The sequence below is a fragment of the Asterias amurensis genome, chromosome 4 (genome assembly GCF_032118995.1).
Source record: "Asterias amurensis chromosome 4, ASM3211899v1".
NCBI classification, from domain to species: domain Eukaryota; kingdom Metazoa; phylum Echinodermata; class Asteroidea; order Forcipulatida; family Asteriidae; genus Asterias; species Asterias amurensis.
The window spans coordinates 24444458-24469553 of NC_092651.1; the positions used below are offsets into that span (position 1 = coordinate 24444458).

A 25096-nucleotide genomic window follows, 5' to 3' on the forward strand; every position below is an offset into this window, starting at 1 on the left:
TTACCAGGTAAATTTCTATTGTCTGCGTTTGTTCAGAGCACCCGAAATAGCCAAGAACAATGGAATTACCTGGTAAGTCTGCTGCCACCAAGCATCCCAAGTCTCCATGTGCTCTAAATGGCTACATGGCTACTCCCATAATAGATGGATACCAGTTTGCTGATTGAGTTGTAGAGCAGTGGAGGGTTTACCAGCCTTGATGTTGCCACACTCTGGGTTGCTACACATGGGAACATATTCTGATCTGTCTTAAGAAAAACATACCAGAAATCTGTGAGACATTGATTGATGCAGACTTAATTATCGGTTCATGATCAAAATAATACAACCATATTTGGTCTGTTTTTGTTGTACATGTATTATCAAATGACTACAATACATCAACTTCACAAAAAACAGTGAAGTATAATCTAGAGTTTGCAATTTCCCATTTAGTATAAAAACACACAACTATTCATCGTCTATACATTATCCTCAGCACTTCAGAAATGTTTTTTTTATTTTCAGATCAATCTGATAAAACCTCCTTGAAGTTGTTTTGGTCAAGTTTCTGCCAGAAGATTTTTTTATCTGAACACTTTGATAGCGTTGGCTACGGCTGTTGCTAAGGCTGTTGCTAAGGATGTACTATACCTCACCGTATGATGGTGCGGAAATCTAGCTGTAGCCGTAGCTGTAGCCACCAATTCCGACACAGCCCAAGAACCTCTTCAAAGTAAGAGACTTTTATAGGTGAACACTTTGATAGATGATGCTGTTTCAAAAAGTTAGCATATGCCTTGGACAATGCACCTAGTTGTTTGTACAAATGCCGGCTTGAGATAATGCCGGTACCCCAACAATAATTCAATTCTTGTTTCTAGCTTACTACCACATATTATATTGGTAGGTTTTTTTTTCATGCAAAACCACAAAAGTTCAAATTTGCTGAATCTCTAAAATAGCTCTTCAGCAACAAATTAGGGTCAAATCAGCACAAAAATCAAACCTAGCATTGTTTAAATTAGAATTCACAAGTAATATGTGTATGGTTCTCTTTTTGATGTTGCCCTGAAATTGATTGGCTGTAAATTATCTATATGTGATCATGGACCTTCACATATCCTTGTGCCGGGAACCAATGAAAATCAAGTTTGTTACTGCACGGGCAGAATTCTACACAACTCATGTTAAAAAGACACTTTCAGATTCAGTCAATTTAAAACAAAAATTTTTTTTAAAAGTTCTCTTTGCTTAAATCAGCTTGGAAACACTGTTCACAAAACAAAGAGAGACATAAACAAATTTGGCACTGTGTCGCGATTTCGTAGCCATGACGATTCTACAATCACAACTGAAGTAAGAGACTTCAAAGCTTAGAGTAAGGCCGTATCAGAATTGGCCTCTACAGCGTTGGCTACGGCTGTTGCTAAGGATGTACTATCCTCAACGTATGATGATGGGGAAATCTAGCTGTAGCCGTAGCTGTAGCCGCCAATTCCGACACAGCCCAAGAACCTATTCAAAGTAAGAGACTTTTAAGAAGCTTTTAACCCTTGTTTGGATTTGGAAGCCTGTCAATAAACACTTGAAAACATAGCAAAATAAAAATTGTAAATGGTTGACTATAAATTGTGAAGATTAGTTTGGCAAAATAATGTGGAAGAACATTTAACTTTAAAATCAAATCATAATGGTGCAATGAGTATTATATGAGAGAAGACAACTGATTTCAAAGTCCTTTTTTAAACAATTTCATTGATGTTTGGTTTCTGAAATTTCTGTACCAATTTTGTTAAAAAAAAGTTTTTATCGACATATATGAAGAATGTCAAGTTATCCGGTTCCGATCTCAAAGGCTGCTGATGAAGTTTTCCTAAAACTATCGCACCCCCTATGAGTACGTCTCAAATCAAAACCGTAAATGTGGTGCTGTTTTAGATACAGACTTTTTTGTTGGATATTTTGGTTTCTTTATACGTTTCTAGAGTTAATTTCTAGTACACTATCTAGCTATCTGACCTTCAACTAACCTTAAACTGATAGGTTACCAGCCAAGATTCCATGTAATGAATACCATTTATGACTGGTTCCCTGATTTTTTTTTTCGGAGAGCTTCATAAGTAGAAACTTGTGATAATCCAATTGAACTGCTAAGCAAATGCTGTGAACCAGTTGTACACAATGTACAAGAAACCATTTTGGCTGGTAACCTGGTTTTGCTAAGCAAAATTCATTGCGCTTGGAAAACTTTTGTGCATTACAGCTCTATCAAATTGGTCTGATGAAATTACTCTAGTATTTCTCTTATGGATATACATGTATGCCTCTGTTCATGAAACCATATATTGACTGGTAACCAAGTTTGCTAAGCAAAATGAATTTTGCTAAGCAAATTTCATTCATAAAATTGTATGCATAAAGGCTCTATCAAAATTGCCCGATGAATTTGTTAATGTGTTTCGCTTGCCAAGCCTCTCTTTTGTTATTGAATTGTTTACATGTTTACAAAATGTTTTTGTCTTGTTGTTTCTTTGTCTTCTTCTTCTCTTTCAGGCTTAGCGTAGGAGTTGGCCGATTCACCCTTCGGCAAACTGATGTCGGAAAGTTTTGAACAAAGCTGCGTTGTCAATCTACTTAGCAAAACAAAAATCAGAAAATAGTTCTTAGTAAACATAATTCTACACTCTTCCACTAAAAAACTTTTTCTTCTTTTTTTCTATTTTTTTTTCATTTTCTCTTTTTTTTTTCTTTTTCTACAAAATGAGATGGGATAAGGTGCTGAAGTTTGAAGGGAAGAAAAGCTGATCGTTGGGGTTATTTAGCTGTTAAACTTGCTGACCCAATTTTGTCGAAAGATGAGCCGTATTATGACATCTTCAAGATTGTCAAAAATATTTTGAGAAATGTATAGCTCTGAATCATTTTTTGAGAATATCAAGTTGATATTAATTTTGATAGAACAAATTTTCACAGATCAAGTCCTGGAAAACAAGATTTGTAAAATGGTTAATAGATGAAGTGGTTCTCAGAAAGACCAAGCAATTTTCCAGGTTGAACACTGAGATAACGGAAGGTTGAGATACAGTGATCAGAGATGGATGACGCTCAAACTAGAAAACTCATCTTCAAGCCTGGTTCATACTTCCTGCGAATGCAAAACGTGGGTAACTCCTCAGAAACATTTGCAGCGAAAACAGGGCTGTAAAGTGTAACTTAAACATTAGTATTGAATACGCATGCGCACTCGCAAGGTATGAATCTGGCATTAGACCACTTGAGACGGCTTCATCCTCCAATAAATTGTGCGTCCAACACGAAATAACCCCTCTACAGTATGTCACTTTTTGTTTTTCACAGATCGCTTCAAAAAAGTGGAGTTCTCAAAACATCTTTTTACAAATGATTGTTTTGGGGCTATAAACCTACTAAGCTACAATTTGTTGAGTGCTATGCGTCAGATACAGGACTAGGACCATTAGGGCTGGCTGGATGCGTATTGCATTCTTCTATTAACAATGGAGTCTCTCTCTTCCCCTTACAGAGGAACGTAGTCATCTCCCCCTTGCCTCGGACTTTGATTGGACCGCGATATTCAAACATGTAGTAGGGCTCTAGGGCAGTCTTTGAGTGTTCTGCAACTTGGACACTACCGGCTAGACCCGTGGAGTCCATGCGGCTTGCGACGTTGACAGTGTCGCCCCAAATGTCATATAAGAGTTTAGTGGTGCCGATGACCCCAGAGGTCAGCCGTCCGTGGTTGTAACCAATACGAGGGATGAACTCAAAGGCCCCGCTCGTGATGTTCAAGATCTCGCTGTTGAAGACTTTAACCTGTGAGATCATCTCCATAGCGAAGTCCATCATAATAATCAGGCTCCTGTTTGGAATATCCTCGTCCTCCTGCGTGGGAGGGTGCAGGCCACACGCAGCCATGTACGTCGATCCGATGGTCTTGATCTTCTCCACCGATTCAAATTGCTCCCAACTCAGTAAATTGTCAAAGTCACTGATGAGTTCGTGCAGAACGCGAATACACTCTTTTCCACCTTGATAGGCCTCCTCGTAAAAATCAATGAAGTTGACGACACTGCAGAAGATGACCGCCACCTGTTCGTGGTTCTGGGAGAACTTGGAGGTGCTGCGCATCTGCTCGGTGACGAACACTGGGATGATTTGGTGAAGCAGGTCCTCCGCCTCTTCCTTCTCTTGCTGCATTTGCTCCCTGTCCGACCCTGCCTCTACTCCACCGTAGAAGTTGAGTCGATAACTGATCTCAAATTCTCGATTGAGGAACAAAACCAGAACAAGAAGCAGAATGACATCGATAATTGCCTCCATGGCAAATTCATAGTTCTGGTCGAGGGAGGAACAATCCGGGGAGTAAGTAGGAAACTCATCTGAAATATTTGAGGCCACTTGTGCCACCATCTTAGACTTGGTACAGGGGTTGAAGATGAACAGCACCAGCATGATGATGGCGCACAGGCAAGCCAAGATGGTCTTCATCCACGAGCTCAGCTGGACAAAATTACAGAAGTGAAGTAGTGCCACGACGATCAGGAAACAGAAAAAGGAACTTGTGATCTGGTAATTCTCTGTTTTCGTTTGGCAGAGAAAGTTTGCGAACACGGCTAGGACAGGTAGACTGATCAAGATGGCTCCTAGACTGTGTCTTGGCCCCCAATGATGGAAAAAACTCGACAAGACCATCATAAAGCCTGACCTCTGTTTGCTAAACGCTTGCAATAGAACAGCTAGAAGTATACCCAGCTGTAGAACAGCGGCTATGGGAAATATAATGGACCAGTGAACCTGGACTTCGAAGACTAAGAAACACCCTATTGAAATCAACAAGTAGACCACAAAAGATACCGCTACATCGAAGACAGTGTTATACTTGGCTGTGGAGATGGTCTCAGAGGAGTGTCGGCGATTCTTACGTCCCGCCTCAAGATTCCTGAGCTCCTTGGACGTGTCTTGCCTGAACTGCGACCGGTACAGCTTCTCGATGTCCCTGTTGTGGAAGGTGAGGGTGAGGTTGTTAATGGGAGGCTGGTGGAAGTAGTCTGTCGTGCCTTCTTGCTTGATGCAGTCCACGAAGTCCTGATCGCTGTTACGCTGTGGGTTGTTATGAAGGGAGATGTTGAGTGGTAAGGGGCTTCCATCGGCCGAGTGTTCAGCGATGAGATCTCGAACTGAGGGCGTACGACTTGGACCCAGACCCCCATTCTCTCCTTTGGCGCCAGGTACCTGAATCAAACAAACAAGGATTAAAATTAGTATAATATACACAAGAACAATCTAAGAACAAAATAAGAATAGTCTGGGGTTGATTTACTCTGGGTCCGTTGACGCTTATTTTTTGTGTATTTTATTCTGTATAATATGAATGTTTGTAATGCAAGGTTTTCACTGAATTGCTACTTTTTTAACTGCTGTGTGTTTTTTTTTAAACCATATTGCTATTTTTGCTCATGTTTTTAATCCTGCATTTTAATGTTTTTCCTGACTGTACAGTGCTTTGAAACAGTGTTAAAGCGCTTTATAAATGCATTTAAGTTAAGTTAAGTTAAGTTAAGTTAAGTTTGAAGAACAAATACTACCTGGCAAGTAGACAAACACATGGCGTTACTGCAAAATTGATACCTCACCATGCATTGCCTCAAATCTAGCCTTGCTCAAGGCAGTCGAATTATTCACTCCGAAAAAAGACCGCCGCTGCATAAAAACCCCCCGTATTCACTGTGCGTAACATCGCACGACACGATGCCCCCGTACACTATCCGCATGCGTTGGCCAGTAGGCCCACAGCCTTGTAGGGTCTGTGTTGAAGCCACTGACCTCATTACTATAATAAGCGAAGAGTTCCCACGGTCAGCTCATTACCATAATGCCCGCAAAAAGGCGAGACATGTCTACATCACACACCACCACCACGGACGCTCAGCGAGCATGATAGGCGTGCGTGATTGGACGTCAAAATTAATAATTCATTTGCCTCACATCATGTGTTGTCTGATAGGTCTGACGAAAGATATACATATTCATGAGCTGCATATTAGCATATCCGAGAGCCCCCCCAATTTTTTCCACTTGTGGAAATTTTTCAATACAACACAGTAAACCCGGAAGTTACAGACCCGACAAGGCTGTCGGCCTGACGGCCTCCGCATGCAGTTAGTGGTACGAGTGCGGATGACTTGTGTGCACAGTAGTCGTACGATGTGACAGTGTGTATACGGGTGGGTTATGCGGTGTGATCGCATGCACCACGCACAGGGTATACGGGTGGGTTTACAGCGGGGTCTTTTCGGAGCGAATAATGCGACTGCCTTGAGCAAGGCTACCTCAAATCCAATATAAGACAAATGTTAGCAAGCTTTATTGACTTTTGGTAACCCACAAAAAATCAACTATAGAACTGTAAGGAATCTGTAGTCATTACCGGTAATAAAGAAAAGAAGAAATAAAGAGATAAATCTTTGTAAGAAATGGATAGACCCCTGTTATGTGATGCCATAAAATCAAACAGCGCCCTCAATGAGATCAAAGGAAGATCTTTCATTGGATGAGAGCTGTGCAAGGAATACTTGTCTGCTGTCAGTGTGAAGACGAGGGAACAGCGCACTTCTTAGTGTGAAACTGACGTGATGCATACACATTTGTGCCTCTATTTGTGCAACTATTTGGTGCGTATATAGCATATTTCACCAAATGGCTAACTGCGCGCACATTTGCATTGGTTACTAGCCAAGAATCTGTGACAAGAAACAGCAAGGCCCAAGTTCATGGCTCTGCTTACCATAAGCAAAGAACCAAAAGCAGGTAATTCAAGCATATTTCATGAGTTAGCAAGGAATAGTTATTTGTGAGTGTGTATACTCCATGTTACTACATGTAGGCACTCTTCACTAACACAGCTTTGGGAAGTAACAACAATTGTGATTGGACCAATTAGAGTTTACCTGTTCCTAGGGAAATAACAAAATTTCCGGTTGGACCGATAAGACAGAATTTATACTTGTCCTAATTTTTCAACTCAACTTATAAACTTCATTGCCTCGATGCCCCTTAGAAAGTAACAGTAGAAATTTAAATTTCCCTCATAGAGGTGCCCTTTAACAATGAAAAACTGCCTTGCTCTTACAAGAACACAGTATCAAGCATGCAGTAGGGTAGTCTTGGTTCAAGACACTCCTGTTGTTTATTACCTCACTACTCCTGCGACTAATTTCCATTGCTGATAGAGTCACCAATAGAGGGCGCTATCAACCATGAACCGCCACCCCTGAGGACCGCTATCACAGGAGCCTGTGATAGCGAAATTTCATGATAGTGGTATATGGTGAGAGTGCACCCTCTTGTGGTGGTGTTTCACAGGGAGTAACAGGAGAACCAAGACTTGCAATTGGATGAATACCCTGCAGGTGTACTCCCTCAGATTGTTTCTCAGATTCAAATAATTTGGGGTTAAAGGCAGTGGACACTTTTAGTGATTACTCAAAATAATTATTAGCATAAAACCTCACTTGGTAACGAGTAATGGGGAGAGGTTGATAGTATAAAACTTTGTGAGAAACGGCTCTCTCTGAAGTAGCATAGTTTTTGGAAAAAGAAGTAATTTTCCACAAATTTGATTTTGAGACCTCAGATTTAGAATTTGAGGTCACGAAATCAAGCATCTGAAAGCACACAACTTCGTGTGACCAGGGTGTTTTTTCTTTCATTATTATCTCGCAACTTTGACGACCAATTGAGCTCAAATTTTCACAGGTTTGTTATTTTATGCATATGTTGTGATACACCAAGTGAGAAGACTGGTCTTTGACAATTACCAGTAGTGTCCACTGTCTTTAAACAAATTATCCAAACCTTATTACTTCAAAGGGAATCCTTTCTTAAGATAGTTTATACTATCAATAGTACATTTTTAAAGTGATTAATTTTTAGAGTATGTACCTGACTACCTTTAAAGGGCACTGGACACTATTGGTAATTATTCAATTTGGTTATATTCATAAAAACTAATTGGTAACGAGCAATGGAGAGCTGTTGATCGTACAAAACAGTGTAAGAAACGGCTTCCTCTGAACATAGAGCAAGGAAGAGCTGAAGTAATGTAGTTTTTGAGGAAGAGGTAATTTCTCACAAATATTAAAAGGCTTTAGGCCTGAAGAATTATTAAGTATTTTTTAAGACATCTAATAGCACACAAATTTGTGCAACAAGCCAGGTGTTTTTTCTTCAGGTTCATTTTTGTATGTTGGGATACACCAAGTGAGAGTACTTGTCTTTGACAATTACCAATCATGTCCTGTGCCTTTAAGCCAACAAGCCAACAGCAAACAAGACAACAGCCATCAAGCCAACACTGCTTAAAGACACTGGACAAGTTTGGTAATTGTCAAAGACCACTATAACAAGCCTGTGTAAAAGTTGGGCTCAATTGGTCATCAAAGTTACACCAAAATGATTGAAGAAAAAACAACCTGATTTGTGTGCTTGTATGTAGAAATAAAAGCCTTAAGCTGAATCTTTTAATATTTTAGTGAGAAAATACCTCTTTCTCAAAAACTAAGCTTCTTCAGAGGCCGCAGGCCTGATACTTCACGGAGGCAACGGAGGCGATTGCCTCCGTTGCCCCTTGCCATTGCCTTGGTGCCCTTGAAATGCTCCAGTAGAAATTTACAATTTCCTCATAGGGCGCCCTTTACCAAGGAGAAAATGCCTTGGTGTCCTTGCCCTTTCAAAAACGAAGCATATAGGCCTGAGAGGGAGTCGTTTCTCACAATGTGTTATCCTATCAACAGCTCTCTGTTGCTCGTTACCAAGTAAGTTTTAACGCTAATATAATATATTTTGAGCAATTACTAAAGGTGCACAGTGCCATTAACTTACATGCAACAAAGCTTCAGGTGTGGTAGCTTTCTTAGTCCCCGGTGAGTTCCTCCTCCACACTGGACTGTTCTGCTTGGAGTCCGACCCCGGTTCTCCAAGCAGGGGTTTACTACTCTGGTTGCCGTTCTGCGGAGAGCTACGAGACCCTTCGGCATCTCCCTTGTCACTCTGTCCAGAATCCTCCTCCCGGCTCTCCTCTTGGTTCTCAGTTGAGTTCTCGGTATCGGACGTCTGCGATTTGGATGAAAGATCTTCTTTTCGTCCTACGATGAAATACGTCTTGCCACCTGTAGTTACATAGGGAAACAAAGAGAATGAAATTATTTATTTGAGTTGAGTTTCTAAAGAGTAGAGTGGGTGAAGTAATGACATTCTGTGTGTAACTGTAAGCAGGGGGATATACACATACAATCAATGCTGTAAATGTAATGAGAACAATAATTTAGACCACAAATTGTACAAGTCATTAATTTTGACCAAAAGTTTTTACAACTATATTTTAATTTATTTTAGACACACTGATCTTATGGTTTCTTTGATAGCTTGGAGTAACCTTCATTATATAGGCAGATACGTTTAAAAACAAATTTTACAATAATTCAGAAGTACATTTCTACATTATCATTAGGCTATGGACAAAAAAGTGTAAGCCAGGCCAGTAGCCAACAGCCAGCAAAAGAGCCAACATGCCAACAAGCAAACAGCCACAAGCCAACGCTACAACCACCAGCAGACAACCAACAAGCTAACAGCAACAAGCCAACAAGCCAGTAGCCAACTAACCAATAAGCCAACAGCCAACAGCCAACAAGCCAACAGCCAACAACTAACAAGTCAACAGCCAACAACTAACAAGCCAACAGCCAACACAAGGAAGTCACAACGACGATGATGTTCAATTCCCGGTCAAGGCTATTGTATGGTGGCCCTGAAGGGACATCGCATATCGCAAACGTGTGCGCATACGTATGCAATGTCGTGAAACAATTCGCAAATATGTGCGCACACGAATGCAATGTCGTGAAACAATTCGCGAATATGTGCGCACACGTATGCAATGTCGTGAAACAATTCGCAACAATTCACGACATTGCATACGTGTGCGCACATATTCGCGATTTGTTTCACGACATTGCATACGTGTGCGCACATATTCGCGAATTGTTTCACGACATTGCATATGTGTGCGCACATATTCGCGATTTGTTTCACGATATTGTATACGTGTGCGCATATATTCGCGATTTGTTTCACGACATTGCATACGTGTGCGCACACGTTTGCGTTATGCGATGTCCCTTCGGGGCCACCATAGAGCCAACACAAGGAAGTCACAACGACGATGATGTTCAATTCCCGGTCAAGGCTATTGCAACAGGTTACAACAGCATCCAATAACCTTCAACAATCTTTATTTTTTACACAAACAAGTAAGTAATGGCCCCTTGATCATTTCTGAAGTAAATTAGGACCTCATTAGCATGCCCTTAGCAACAGCCATAGTCATAGTTGTAGTCCCTTATTTGTATCTGGTCATAACTGATACTATGGCTACCATTACAATACTCTCACAAGGTTCTTCTTCCTAGTCTTTAATCTCCAGGAAAACAGTGTATTATATGATATTTTCAAAACAGTTTTATTGTCTTGTTTTTGCCTTTATTGCAAGCTTTAAAATAAAAAAAATAGTGGGGGGGGGGGATTCATCATCTTTTTTAAAACTTTGACCCCATGTTGCAAAATGTTGATAGGGGTATAAAAAGGGAGCCTTGTGTTCCAGGCAAAGATGAGTTTACTGCCCTCGCTTGTTCATTTACTGCCAGTCATCAGGATATTAGGTTAACCACTCTAATGCAATGTAGCTTCGTCGGTGCTTACTTCACTATTTATGGTGCCGTACATTATCAAATTACTGAGTTGTGATACATACTATTACAAATAATTTTGAACGTGTAGACCGTGTCAAAATTATTCAACAACTGTGATTTTATTCAATAACCAACATTGTGATTATTTATGTAATATTGTCCAAGTGTTTTATATTACTGATTTGTTTTTTTATTATTACATTAAAAAAAAGATAATCAGTTAATGTCAGATTTTCACACCACTAGGCACACCTTCTTTGATCATTTTACTGTACACGTAGTTCATGTAAAGTCTTCTAAAAGCCAATTAGCTAAAAACTGGGAAAAACAACTGCCTTGTTGATACATTTACAATATGCTTTTGATATCTATCCATTTTGTTCAGAGAAAAACAAATCCAGAGATAATTTTGTAAAATCATTTCAACTCGTTCAAATTCTTGAAGGCACAACGGCTGGAAATCATAGCAATGGAGGTAGAATGCAATGATACATGAACAAAGCAATGTGCCGTCGCAATATACTTTCAATTTCATAGAAATAACAAATTATCGAAATGTTTCCGCCATTCCAAAGTCTCAAGAGGTTTTCCCCCTAGAAACGCAACTGAATAACACTCTCGTCTCCTTTTAACCGTACTCGTCAGCAGTTTAGTTCAAAATAAATCCTGTCAGTATTATTAATTTTGTCATGATTTATTATTACAACAGGTTCTGCACCTGCATTACCTTCACTGCTATGAATTTCACAACCTATAAATATGTACTCTACAATGATTAAAGGCAAATTATACTCTCTCTTTTTTTTATAACTGAGATGTATAAAACTAGCATGTGGATATTTTCATTTCATAAGGTGGTCGCGTTTTTGAGATATCAACGAAAATCCGAATTGAATAATGTCCATGCAGGAAGAATAATTCCTAATAGGAATACATTCTGAGAAGCATTTCTTTCAAACTTTGAGGCATAAAAGTGATATATTTTTCCTTCAATTCAATTCAAATACACATTTATAATCACGTTACTTCAAACTGAAATGTTTCTATAAAAATGCTTTACACAATTGAAAGCTGTTGTTAGGGTTCAAAGCAATTTTCTTTTTTTTTTTGCCATTAATTTTAAGAGTGATTACAAAAAGTAAACCTTCCTGTTAAAGCCATTATACACCTTCGGAACAGAAAACAAATAAAAAGTTCACAGATTTACAAATAACTAACAGGGTTTACAGAAGGTAATGGTGAAAGACTTCTCTTGAAATATTATTCCATGAAATGCCTTACTTTTCGAGAAAACATTAAAACATTTATCAATTCTCGCTAACGAGAATTACGGATTTATTTTAAACACATGTCATGACACGGCGAAACGTGCGGAAACAAGGGTGGGTTTTTCCGTTGTTTTCTCCCGACTCCGATGACCGATTGAGCCTAAATTTTCACAGGTTTGTTATTTGATATAGAAGTTGTGGTACACAAAGTGTTGGCCTTGGACAACACTGTTTACCGAAAGGGTACAATGGCTTTAAAGCCATTATACACCTTCGGAACAGAAAACAAATTAAAAGTTCACAGATTTACAAATAACTAACAGGGTTTACAGAAGGTAATGGTGAAAGACTTCTCTTGAAATATTATTCCATGAAATGCTTTACTTTTCGAGAAAACATTAAAACATTTATCAATTCTCGCTAACGAGAATTACGGATTTATTTTGAACATGTCATGACACGGCGAAACGTGCGGAAACAAGGTTGGGTTTTCCCGTTATTTTCTCCCGACTCCGGTGACCGATTGAGCCTAAATTTTCACAGGTTTGTTATTTTATATAAAAGTTGTGATACACGAAGTGTGGGCCTTTAGACAATACTGTTTGCCGAAAGTGTCCAATGGCTTTAAGTACAACTGTGTTTACTTTAACTGTGTTTGAATTTCTGATGGTGGACAAAGACAGGTTGTTCCAAAGAGACGATGAGGCTTGAATGTTTGGAACGAGAGAAAAGGTCGTGGTGAAGACGGTGGTTGAGTGTGGGGAAGATTGAGTGTTAGAAGGTGGAATAACATCATCAGCATCTTGTATGCTGGAATCGAGAAGTATGTGCACATATGGTTGTGATTTTAAAGGCACAGCAGCAGAATTCACATAACGCTGGGATCAATCCTGAACTAACATGCCACACCATTTTGTGGAGTCAAATTTTAAATGGACTACCGTGTTAGTTTGCAAAGTAAAAGGAAAACCATGCAATTTCGAGGCATATTTGTATGGATCATTATCTTCTACTTTTAAAACATCTTTCTAATCATTTATATGCATTTCATAAAAAATGGTTTCAAATGCTTTTCAAAGACCAACTTGCCCGATCCAAGGCAATTCGTCCCTTTTACGTAAATCTGTGTTTTAATTGTTTTGTGTCGTACAAAAATTACCCAAACCCTTCAACTCAAATTGACTGGAATGGCAATCCTCTCTAACATTGATGGCGATATAAGGATATCTAGAACCATAAAACGCACCATGCTCCCATGAGAAGCCTTTTTTTTTTTTCCCCTTCCGTCGAATCGCAATAGAATCCTGACTTGACCTTCCCGCAATAAATTTCCTCCACAAAAGCAATTTTTACATTCAGACAAAGAACCTCGTCAGCTGTGTACAAAAAAAACTGAGGAGGAGATCAAATTAAAATGGGTCCGTAATGTGAAATGAAATTTTCTGCGTGCTGTACGCCCAATTGCAGACCCCTCGGGCAACGCCGATAAGGGGGAAGGTGGAACCCAGCCGAGAGATTCAATTCAATTTGAGGGGACAGCACTGTGAAAAAGAGAGAATAGTACAATGAGTTTTTCTGTAGTTGCAACGCCATTGAATGAGACGTGGGTTGGCTGTACGGTTCATTGATGTATAAATCATGGTCTTCCCTGTTCAAATTGAAAACCAGTTTGTCGACTGCAAGTGCAATTTTGTCTCACGCTGTTATTATTTTTTTATCCAGCAACTTCGTCTATGGCTAGGGGTTTGGCTGTTTGCAGGAGCAACAACATTAAAGAATGGACCTTATCAGCAATCCAGACGCTAGCCACGGCAGAATCCATCTAGGCCATATTTATGAGCTGGTTCCCTAACTTCATGAGATTGTGCATCCATACATGCTCAATACAGTAACCCGACTATTTGTGTTCATTTCCAAAATCAACAACCATGAAATGATAATGTTTAAATTACGATATTAATAACTGTGCAAGGATTAAAACAACTGTACTGAGCTACAGACAGCGTTAGATGGTTGGTTTGACTTTATGTTGCTGGTACATGTAAAACAATTCAAGTCCTTTAATCAACCTTAAAAGTGTGAAACTACATCCTATTTAAAACAATAAATATAGGCTGGTATTTTCTGATCCAACAACGAAACACCCTCAATAAAACCCATCAAAGTCTGCAATAATCCATATAGTTAAAGAGGCTTTCATTATATAAAGTGCAGTGTCCTCCGTTAAGGACCCTGGCAATCTTTGGTAATTGTCAAAGACCAGTCTTCTCACTTGGTGTATCTCAGCCTATGCACAAAATAAAAAACCTGTGAAAATTTGAAGCTCAATTGACCGTCGAAGTTGCAAAGTAATAATGGAAGAAAAAGCACCCTTGTCACACAAAGTTGTGTGCTTTCAGATACTTGATTTCAGGACTTCAAATTCTAATTCTGAGGTCTCAAAATCAAATTCAAATATTTTTGTTGGAAATTACTTCTTTCTCAAAAACTACGTGACTTCAGAGGGCGCTGTTTCTCACAATGTATTATGCCTTTAACAGGTGGTTTACTGGTCAATAACCAGTTCAAACACCTGAGGACAAACGTTAGCGCAAGGACTATCCCCTACCATAGTTTGATGGATTAACATTGCCTGAACTCTGTCTAGTCATGGTCGCATCGCTGGCTACTTAATACCCTGTTCCATAGCACAGTGAAGAGTGGACCAGTTGCCAGTCGTCATGAGATGACATATCAAGAGTCAGTCGCACTTCAACCTCTGTACGCATGCCCTACGTACATGTACGTCACTAAACAACCACTCGTTAACCATTGAGTTTTGTGCGAACTTGACCCAGTCTATCTAACTATTCCAGCTGGCTATAGTTTATTGCTTATCCCCCTGACTTGTAACCCGCTTAATAAAAATTCAAATTACAAGCCCTTGCTAAAAATGACGCATCGTGGGATGTTAATTCTCGGCCATTTATGAAGTTCATATTTTTCTCCCATATTAAGCACAATGGTGATTACTGGCTGGGCCCAACAATTTCATAAAGCCTGAAGCACAATAACCTGCTAAGCACAAACAACTTTTGCCTTACAAAAATAGGTTACAGTCAGAATACCATACAGTTACCATTGCAGCGACTGGTACCCCGGTCATTTCTTGCTTCTAAGACAAGAAATCTGCAAAGCATAATTTTCTGCAAATAGCTTTGGGAAATGGGCCCAATTCCATTTATGTTTATTGGAAATGTTTGCTTGTAAGGTTGTTTTCTTCTTTTTATGTCTCTTCTTTTTTTCGGGGGGGGGGGGGGGGGGGGAGGGTTGCTGTCCAAAATTATTTAGTATAAGGTCAGACACAAACACACAATTCTCTCAAAGAACGCACTTTCAAGATTACTGAAACCAAACATTAATACACATACTCCACGACGTCTTCTTCGCATTTTACATCTTCAATCCATGTCTTCATCTTTCATTCATCTCCACACACCATCATCCCACACTCTTCATCATCCACAGTCAACGAGTCTCAGATGGGGAAAGAATTACCGGCTAGCTGAGGAAGCCAGGTGCCGCGCTAATCCAATCAAGACTAACTGGTTTATAATAGGCAGATGGCCTACCCCTGACGACAAATCACTAGCACCACCGTTGAGGCAACATGGATTTTCCATCTTCAGCCGGGGACGAGCAAATTCGGAATCAACAACCTCTGATTGTGGGTTTTTGTTTTTCTTCATTTTTTTTAAATGCATGGAGTGTCTTCCTAAGAAATGGAGATTAGGTTTTTTCTTTTTCATTGACCTAATCCAAGTAGGTCACTTTTTTATGCAGGTTTCTAATTCTCTTATCACCACTAGAGATAATAATTCTTGTTAGAAAGATAAACTTGTAAAAACGTACTTTGAGAATAGTTATTGAAAACTACAGACAGAAAAATGACTGGCAAGTTCAGGGCGTAATCTCATGGCTCTGCTTAATCAACTGTAACCCTCGATCCTCCCGACTGTTGTATACTGGACGGTTTACAATAAACCATAGGTTAATATAATCCAAATTAGGTTGACCTGACCCAATTGAAGAAAAAAAATCTACAAAATTCTAATGTGTGGTCTGTCATATGTGCATCTCTGACATGACCAAGAACTCTCTGATAACCACAACTAGGCTCTGCTAACGGCGTAAATTCTGTGAAACACTCATTCATAATTCTCTGCCTTAAAGACACTGGACACTATTGGTATTTGTCAAAGACCAGTCTTCTCACTTGGTGTATCTCAACATATTCATAAAATAACAAACCGTTGAAAGTTTGAGCTCAATCGGTCATCGAATTTGCAAAATAATAATGAAAGAAAAAACACCCTTTTCACACGAAGTAGTGTGCTTTCAGATGCTTGATTTCGAGACCTCAGACTCTAAATCTGAGGTCTTGAAATCAAATTGGTGGAAATTTACTTCTTTCTCGAAAACTACTCCACTTCAGAGGGAGCCGTTTCTCACAATGTTTTATACTACCAACCTCTCTCCATTACAATAGTGTCCACTGCCTTTAAAGGGTTAGCGTTAAGAACAAAAAATGCTTTTACTATTACAAGAACCGCCCCCCCCCCCCCCAAAAAAAAAAAAAAAAAAGAAGAAGTAAAAATTAAAAAATTTAAATTGACGCAGCTCACTTGTGAATTATGCTTTTTCAGAGATATCTCATACTGTTAGCGCCCATTTTTCGCTTAAATGATAAGAAGAGACAATAAGTTGAATCACGGCTCAATTTGCTAAAGCTACCTGTTAGCAAACAACATTGTTTAAAAAAAAATCAGCTAAGCATAGGTAAACAGAATATCAGTTAAATTTTCCACATGTCAAATGGTATTTTAGCTGATAAACTTAATCTGGTAGCATAATTTTGCTGTGCTTAGCACCTTCTTTAGCTCTTTAGCAATTCCATGAAATTGGGCTCAGTTTGTCTGGTCATTATTGTTGTGCACGACCAAAGGTTACTGCTGGTAAATTCTCGGTAATCTAGCCCAACAATAATCCAACTACACAACAAAAAATAGTGAAAATAACAAGTGACATCACATCCCTTATCTTATCAAATTCTGTGACAATACTAGGAGACAACACCTGAACTGTCTATTTGAGGAGGGGACGACCAGAGTACAGGCTGGTGTTTTGCCGATAACATCACTTTACTTGGTCAATAGACCGAAAACAACACGGTGGCACTGAGATTTAACTGACCACTGGAGATAAGCTGAATGACGTCAACTACACGGTGCATACCTGGATCCACATACCACAGAGTGGGTTAATAGAATCCATGGGATGCGAGGGAGGGTAGAAACTGTGAATTCATGTCAGTAATTTTTGAAATACAGTGTAACGATTTCCCTTGTATGGCAAAGCAAAAATACAACACAAAATGTATCAGGGTAACTCAAAAAAATCATGATTTACCACTCAATATTGGCAATCCGTGTGCATAAAATATGCTCAGTCTAAAATCTCTGCTACAGATGCATAATTGCTGAATGAAATCATTGCGTGAAATCAGGGACTACAATGAGTTAGTGTGTGTGTGTTGGAGGGGGGGGGGGGAGATGATGAATTGTGTCTTTATGTCTTTGTTTTTTCAAACCAGTCACGAACGGAAAGCAGTCGGTGTTAAGCCTTACAATACATGGAAGCCATACATGTTTTTGTTTCTAGGTACGTGTACAACCAAACCGCAATATTATAACCAAACATAGAGTCTGACACCTTGACTTCATTAAAAACTTCTTTACCAAGGAACCTCATCAAAATTCCCACTCTGTGATAACCCCTACCAGACCTTTTCTACACTGCCGTTCCAATTTATTCAAATCTCCAGAAATTTCAAATTCAACACACTACAATTTCTGCAATAAATTTCCCAAATGAAAGACATGCACCCCGGAGACAGAATAATTTCCTGATAAATGCCCGGATAATGAGACATATTTTATCTTTCCTATCAGTGGCTGTAATTGCTATTCATCGTAAATCCATCAACATCAAACTCACAATGATCATCCTGCATAGCAAAGCCATCTTTTATGTCAATGGGCCAGATAAATAAAAACTAGCATTTGCTTTTACTAGTCTTTTACTTAAATTCTTATAAATAAAAGAAAGCCTTAATATTGCTAGTAATTGGTCGAACTAGTAGGTAAAATCAATGCTTGAGGGACTCTTCTTAGTGAGATGTAAATAAAACCGACATTTTACTATTACCTGATAGTTTCACAAGATACTGGGCCGTGTAAAGGCCAGCATTAACAAAATGTCGATAAGTTTAAGATCAGGCATGAGAATTTGCTCAAATCTCTATAAATAATCTTTTACTGGAAAAACACCATTTACTTGAACGGATTAGTAAGTGGTCGGAGAAAAGCACAATAGCGGGGTATTCAGGAGTATAACAATAGAGGCATGGACTCATAGATCAATAGCGATTAACTGAAATGCAGGCGGGGCAGTTTCCACTTAGTTAAGTTTTTGATGGCGGCAGTGGCTATGAGGAAACAGCCAGCCTCTCCACGCCAGCGCTCCAGAGATTGGTTCTTTTAGAGCAAATAAAGTACACAACAAATTCATAAGTAACATTTATAGTTGGATCATTAGGCCAAGGGAAAAATAACCCTTTAATACTGACGCGATACCGAGCCATATATGCAACACTGTTGTTCAAGTAAAATCTCAAGCTCCTCATGTAGTAGCTTGTAAAAATATTAGTAATTGCTACAGTATGTTAGTAAAATGACGTTTTTATTTATATGTCTATAAGTGAAAGGTAATCCAGCGAGCAAAATGTTCATGCCTGATCTTTTACTTTTCAGTCATCTTGCTAATGCTGGACCTTTAACTTGATAAGTAATTGCTAGTTTTTATTTATCCGGCCCAATGTCTATATCTCACTAGATGTTTACACTGCAAGTTAATGCGCTGTATTTTTGACCCCATGTGGGCTCTCTCAAACATGATTTGTATCACTTCCAGGTATATATTCATTCTTATCTCAAAACAGACTGGAACACCCTACCATCACATCATATCCATCACAGACAGTAAGACTTTTGAAGAAGCCGTAAAAATCCACCTCTAAAGCAACTTAAAACTACGGCGCAACAAAAATGACAGAACGCCTACTAAAACTGTGCAGGACGAATAGCGTATACCCCTCGCCATTGATAAAAATACTATTGAGTGCGCCCTCACACAGTCAAAAATACGGCGCATTAAATATCAAAATTCCACAGATTTGTAATCAATGACTGGTTTCTCATTTGGGGTCAAAGGTTGCCGAACAGCTGTCAATGAATTTGACCTGTCTTGGGCTCCAAAAGGCAAAAACAACATCCGGACTGAATTTTTTTTAAAGCTGTTTAGCAGAAACCCTGCTTATCAAATTAAGCAGCAAGCACAAATTGGGTTATGGCATTTTAGCTGGAAAAAGTTGTACTGCTTAGCAATTTGTGTGTTTAGTAGCTTGAAAACCATGTAGGCTGGGACTGATTCCAAAAAAGCTGCTAAACGCCAACGATTTTACTTTATAATTATCTGCTTAGCAATAAACCAGTAAACCAGTCACAAATGGTGAAGATGACATGAACATTTTGGCTGGTAACCATGTTATATCAAGCAAAATCATTTAAGTGCTGAGTAAAGTTTATGCAGTAACGAAATTGTGCCAATGTTTGAAATATTGTTTAACCACACCAAAGGTAAATGGTGTTTGAAGCTTTGCGTGGTGTGGAGAATAAGAATAACAATAAATACCCGCAAGTCTACTATTTGTATTTATAATTATTTTCACATAATCCCAACAATTTCCGATGCTTATTAAAATATTCATTTGCTTCCATCAGATTCTTTAATGATATGTGAAATATAAAAAAGTAACAAATAATCAAGATTTCTACAGCATGCCGCAATCAGCCTACATAATTGACAACAGAAAAGTCCAACCTCAGCAGGAAAAGAACCCAACCCTACGGCAAAAATGTTTACCAAATATTAATCATATAGCGTCAGTCCCATCAGCTGTTGCATACCGAACACAGCATGTCTAATGGAGACCCTACGATCGACACAACTTCCCTTTTTATGCAATTTGATAGATTCAGGGAAGAGGAGGTCCCCAGAATGGTTGTAAGCTGTTGAGTGTCAAGTAACAATTAGGAATCAGTCTACTTTAGTATGAATAAAAATGGCTGTGGGAAAAATTTAGTTTTAAGTAAAGACCAGGGTGTAAGGATGGATTGAAAACAAAAGTACGGGATTGATAAAGGTATCCATGTCAGATTCCCTGTATACACTATGAGACTAATTGTTAAGAATCTCAATTGATGAGGGACCAGACTATTTCCATTTTCAGCCTCAGTTTGGTTAACATTAGTATATATTGTAATCCGAAAAGTACATGATCATATATGGGCTGTTGCGCAGAATTTCGCAGTAAGCAGACATGGTATTATACCCTGAAAAGGGGTCCCTTTTTTTCACTGGGTGCATGATGCGTATACAGGTTCCTGCATAAAATCAGACCATGTTTGCACTGCCCAGACAACAGTCTCACAATTGAGTGATTGGAAAAGGTTGGATGACGTCAATGGTGGAGTGAGTGATACTGATGAACAGCAACTGTTTATTATCGTTCGTTTTTCCGCAACGCGCCTTTCGTGATTTGCTCCAGCAATTTCACTCAGGCAATTTTTGTAGGGCCGGCTGTATGTATGTAGCCAACTGCCATTTGCATTCGGCAGTTTCTAGTGATTGAGCAAACTTGGGGAGAAAACATACGGGGGCAATTTATTAATTTGTTTCCAAATGGAATATACTCCCAAAGTGCATCTTCAAACTAATGGACAGACCACCAAAAAAAAAAAAAAAATTAACGACAAACCAATGTTTTGTTACTTAATGGAGGACCTGAATGCCTCAAGCTGTATCAGAAGGGGCCAGGCCATTCAAAATGTTCAATTAATTTAATTTGTTTCTAAATCCCAAATTTTGCTCTCTTGTTTTACATTGAATAGCTTCACAATATAATCTACACACTGAAGTACAAAGTAATGCCTAAAATGAACCAGATGTTTTAGTTCAAAGGTCTCCAACATCAGTAATTTTAAATGTCTTTTCCTGGCATAAACAAAACAAATGTTGTAGTTTAATCAGGAATTAAACCGACGATCTTGGCAGCTGGGAAGTTTGTCCTCTACTTTTTCATTCGTAAATACATGTATATACTTTTTCTTCTTTTTTAACAATCACCAAACATGTCCAGGGGTGGATTTTACAAAGGTAGTCCTAGGCAATGCTAAGAGATAGGACCAGTCCTAAGTTAGGATGAGTTACTGGTCCTAACTTAGGACCAGTCCTATCTCTTAGCATTGCCTAGGACTAGTCCTAAGTTAGGACTAAATTTGTGAAATCCACCCCAGTGTCTTTAAAAAAAAGAAGGTATAGAAACATTCCGCTGTCTTCATATTAACAGGTGTCAACATTAGTCTAACCGAGACTACGGTCATCCTTCCTTATCACTATGCGCTCCACTGAATTGAAACCTGTTATTATCAGCTCAAGATCTTTTCAATTAAAAGATTTGTGACATGTTTATTTTTAGCCATATAGGCTCCATCAATCATACCAAAGCAAAATAATACAAAAATGCACAATCAATTTTGTCAGAATTGCCTATATGAATTTGTCTTATGAATTGCATGGCAATATGTGGTTAATTAACAAAACAAAAAACATTCTGTTGCACAGAGAATCAAATCAATGTGGTTTAGGTATTTGCGAAGAATTAACTCTTTGCTAAAAATTAACTATGAACAATTTCAGAGTGTAGGCTCTGAAATAAGCCGGTGTGGTTTGATTCTCTGATTTATTTATTTATTTTTTTAGTTATTTTTATTTTTATTTTATTTTATTATTATTATTATTATTATTATTATTATTATTATTATTATTATTATTATTATTATTATTATTATTATTATTATTATTATTATTATTATTATTATTATTTTTTTTTTTTTTTTTGGGGGGGGGGGGGGGGGGTAGTTTTTGTGTTTTTCTGTCACTCTTTCACCCCCTTACTCCCTCTCTCTATCTCATTCCTCCGATTGAAAACCAACCTGTTTGACAGAGACCTGGTCAGGCTGTTTTTCTTCTTCAATTGCTCTTAAGTTACCACCGTGATCAAAGCTTCACCCGAGTGACGTCGAGACAGAATCCACCACGGGGGAAAAAATCAACCTTAATGTTCCGCCAAACGCTGTCCCCCCCTCCCCCCCCCCCCCCCCTCAATGCTGTCGCCCTGCACATGCAAATGAGATTCCCTGTTTATGTGCTCCCCATTAGGGATGTGTTGTCTATAAAGAAATGTCCTCATCGTCCCATACTCTGGGAGTGAAGGCAAGAAATTATGCAGAAGGTTCCTCACCATCATGGAGTCTGTAAGTCCCGTTTTAAGACGATAGTTCCTACTTCATACATCGTTGAAAATGTTACGATAGATGTTTCTCTTTTCTTTTCTTTTTTATTTCGAAAGGAAAGGAAACTTCTTTTAACTCTGTTTGATTTATACGATACGTGGGCGAGAAAATGAGATGGGAACTCAAAGAGGGGCCTGCAGATTGGTTTAGAGTGTGTGATTAAACGAATGGAAGACATTCACTAAGAACAGGTAACTGGTCTGGGTCCTAACCAGGGGATGGCTGGGGTGGGTAAGAGCTGAACCTCCTGCGTAAATTCAAATTCTACAAAAGTTTGACAATGAAAACAAACTTTTAGCTTCTCTTGTTGTCTTTATATGGGTAAGAGAGATTGCCACGGAAACTAAAATCCAAACGTTAGACGATAGTGAAATAGTGGAGTTTCTACTCGTTCATAACTTCTGAAGTTATTTCTTTTAAAGAACTATTCCAAAAAATAATGGTGAAAGAATAATCACAAATTCTGATGATTTTTGTGATTATGTTCATTGATGGACTGAGATAAGGTTAAAAACTCCAAACAATATATATTTAAACAAATTAAACAATAGCCACAGATTTTAACCCTAGCAGAGTCTTTCTCAAATAGTTTTAAAAAGGCTAATTTAATAAATTTAGTCTAGTTTCCCCTCAGTGGAGACAGCAAACTAATTAGCGAAACATCGACGGAAAACAAAAAAAAGAAGAAATGGCAGACAGACCTAAAAGCATAAGGTGAACGGCATCCAATCTGAGTTTAATTCAATATCCACCTCAACACCACCTCCAGGCAAAGACTCAAAGAAGAAGATGACAGCTAGAAGAAACACATTTAGAAGAGCAAGATATCCCTACCCAAGGCACTGAAATTATCCAAGTACTGCGCTCAAGCATCTTAAAGGCACCGGACACTAATGGTAATTACTCAAAACAAATGTTATCAATATAAACCACAAGGGAAACTGACTGGGTAAATTTGTAAATGATTTTTGGGGTTGAACAAAGAATTGACTAGAGTGGGACACCGCCAATATAGGGCTAGATAGCTCAGTTGGTAGAGCGCCGGCACGTTAATCCGGAGGTCGTTGGTTCGAATCCCACTCTAGTCAATTCTTTGTTCAACCCCAAAAATCAAAATAAATGTTAGAATAAAAACTTACTTGGTAACGAGCAATGGAGAGCTGTTGATAGTATAAAACATTGTGAGAAACAGCTCCCTCTGAAGTAACGTAGTTTTTGAGAAAGAGGTAATTTATCACTCAAATAATATACTTTAGCTGAAGCATTTTATTATGCATCTGATGAAAGCACACAAAGTAATTGCAACAAGGGTGTTTTTCTTCCAGTATTCTCTTGTATATTCATAGTATTCTCTGTGACCAAATTGCACAATTTTTTTTGTTATTTTTTGCATATTTTTTGCTGAAAATATTGGCATTTGACAATTATCAAATGTGTCCAATGCCTTTCAAGCTTTTATAATAATAAAAGTGTAAGAAACTACACTAGAACAAAAAAAAAACGCATGTCATGATAGGGTAGAGAACCCTTTTGCCATTTGACATTTGGTTCTGAACAATTACTGCTTCTCCAATTTGATTATTCGCTCACAGTAGCATTGGAAAATTACCTCCTCCTGGAAAGACCCGTCCTGCTTAATATGCAGTTCCTGCTTGTCACACAATCAGCGTGTTTATAAAAACAATAGAAATCAATTTCAACAACATTTTTTACAGAATCAACCATGCATATTATAACTATTTGGTGTAAGCGGATCAAAGCACATGGCCCATGTTCACAGAGCTACTTTTAAGCAGAAAATACTACTTGAAATATCCCTGCTTAGCAACAATGAGCAGGATACCAGTCGCCAATTGTACATGTGACATTGTATTTTGGCTGGTAACCTTGTTCTGGTTCGCATAATTTTGATTTGATTTAGCTTACTTTTGTGTTTAAGCAGCTCTGTGTAATTGAGCCCAGAAACATATAGGCAGTCAAGACTGATGTTCATTATCGATGACGTCCATCTCTCCCCCCCCCCCCCCCCCAAACCTCAGCCGGTAGGGAACAACTCATGCCGGCTACGACTCCCCGATTGCAATGGCGTAATGAGCTTTTGTGGAAGTCAGTGGGCAAAATTAGAATAGATTTCATTAGTTTTGACGTGACATTCTGTTTTCTGGCTTGACATTTGGATGAGTACGAGGTACGGTCGTACAATCCGAGTGTGAGAGAAAATGACAGTAGAATACACCGTACTGTAATTGGGGAACACATGTTACACATTAAGTTATTATATAAAAATGACACACGATCTTTTGAATAACTCCGCCGACAGTGTGCATGTAAATTAAAGGTACGATCAATCATTACTTTTTTTCCCCTTTCCTTCATGTAGTTTAAATTAAATACACCTTACAACTAACCAGTGAAAAGCTGATGTAAGCTCACCTCTTTCAGCGCTGACTGGTTGCCAATACCGTTTTTAATCCCTTTAAAAAATAGTTGTTAAACAAAAATAAAGCGCACACGGCCACACAGTTTTCAGAAAAGGAAAGAGGACTCTTGAGGTCCCTATTGTCTC

The 25096-nt window shown here is 38.6% G+C and overlaps 1 protein-coding gene across 1 annotated transcript in view; it reads right to left on the bottom strand.

Moving 5' to 3' along the window:
• Window positions 1-2099: 2099 nt before the first annotated feature.
• The window catches only part of LOC139935670 (adenylate cyclase type 9-like), an 85537-nt gene continuing 62540 nt past the window's right edge, over window positions 2100-25096 (bottom strand). The window contains exons 3-4 of the mRNA XM_071930180.1: window positions 8881-9167; window positions 2100-5232 (exon numbers count right to left, since the gene is read on the bottom strand). Of these exons, the coding sequence (XP_071786281.1) occupies window positions 3430-5232; window positions 8881-9167 (2090 nt within the window). The 3' untranslated portion in view covers window positions 2100-3429. The remainder of the gene's footprint in view (window positions 5233-8880; window positions 9168-25096) is intronic.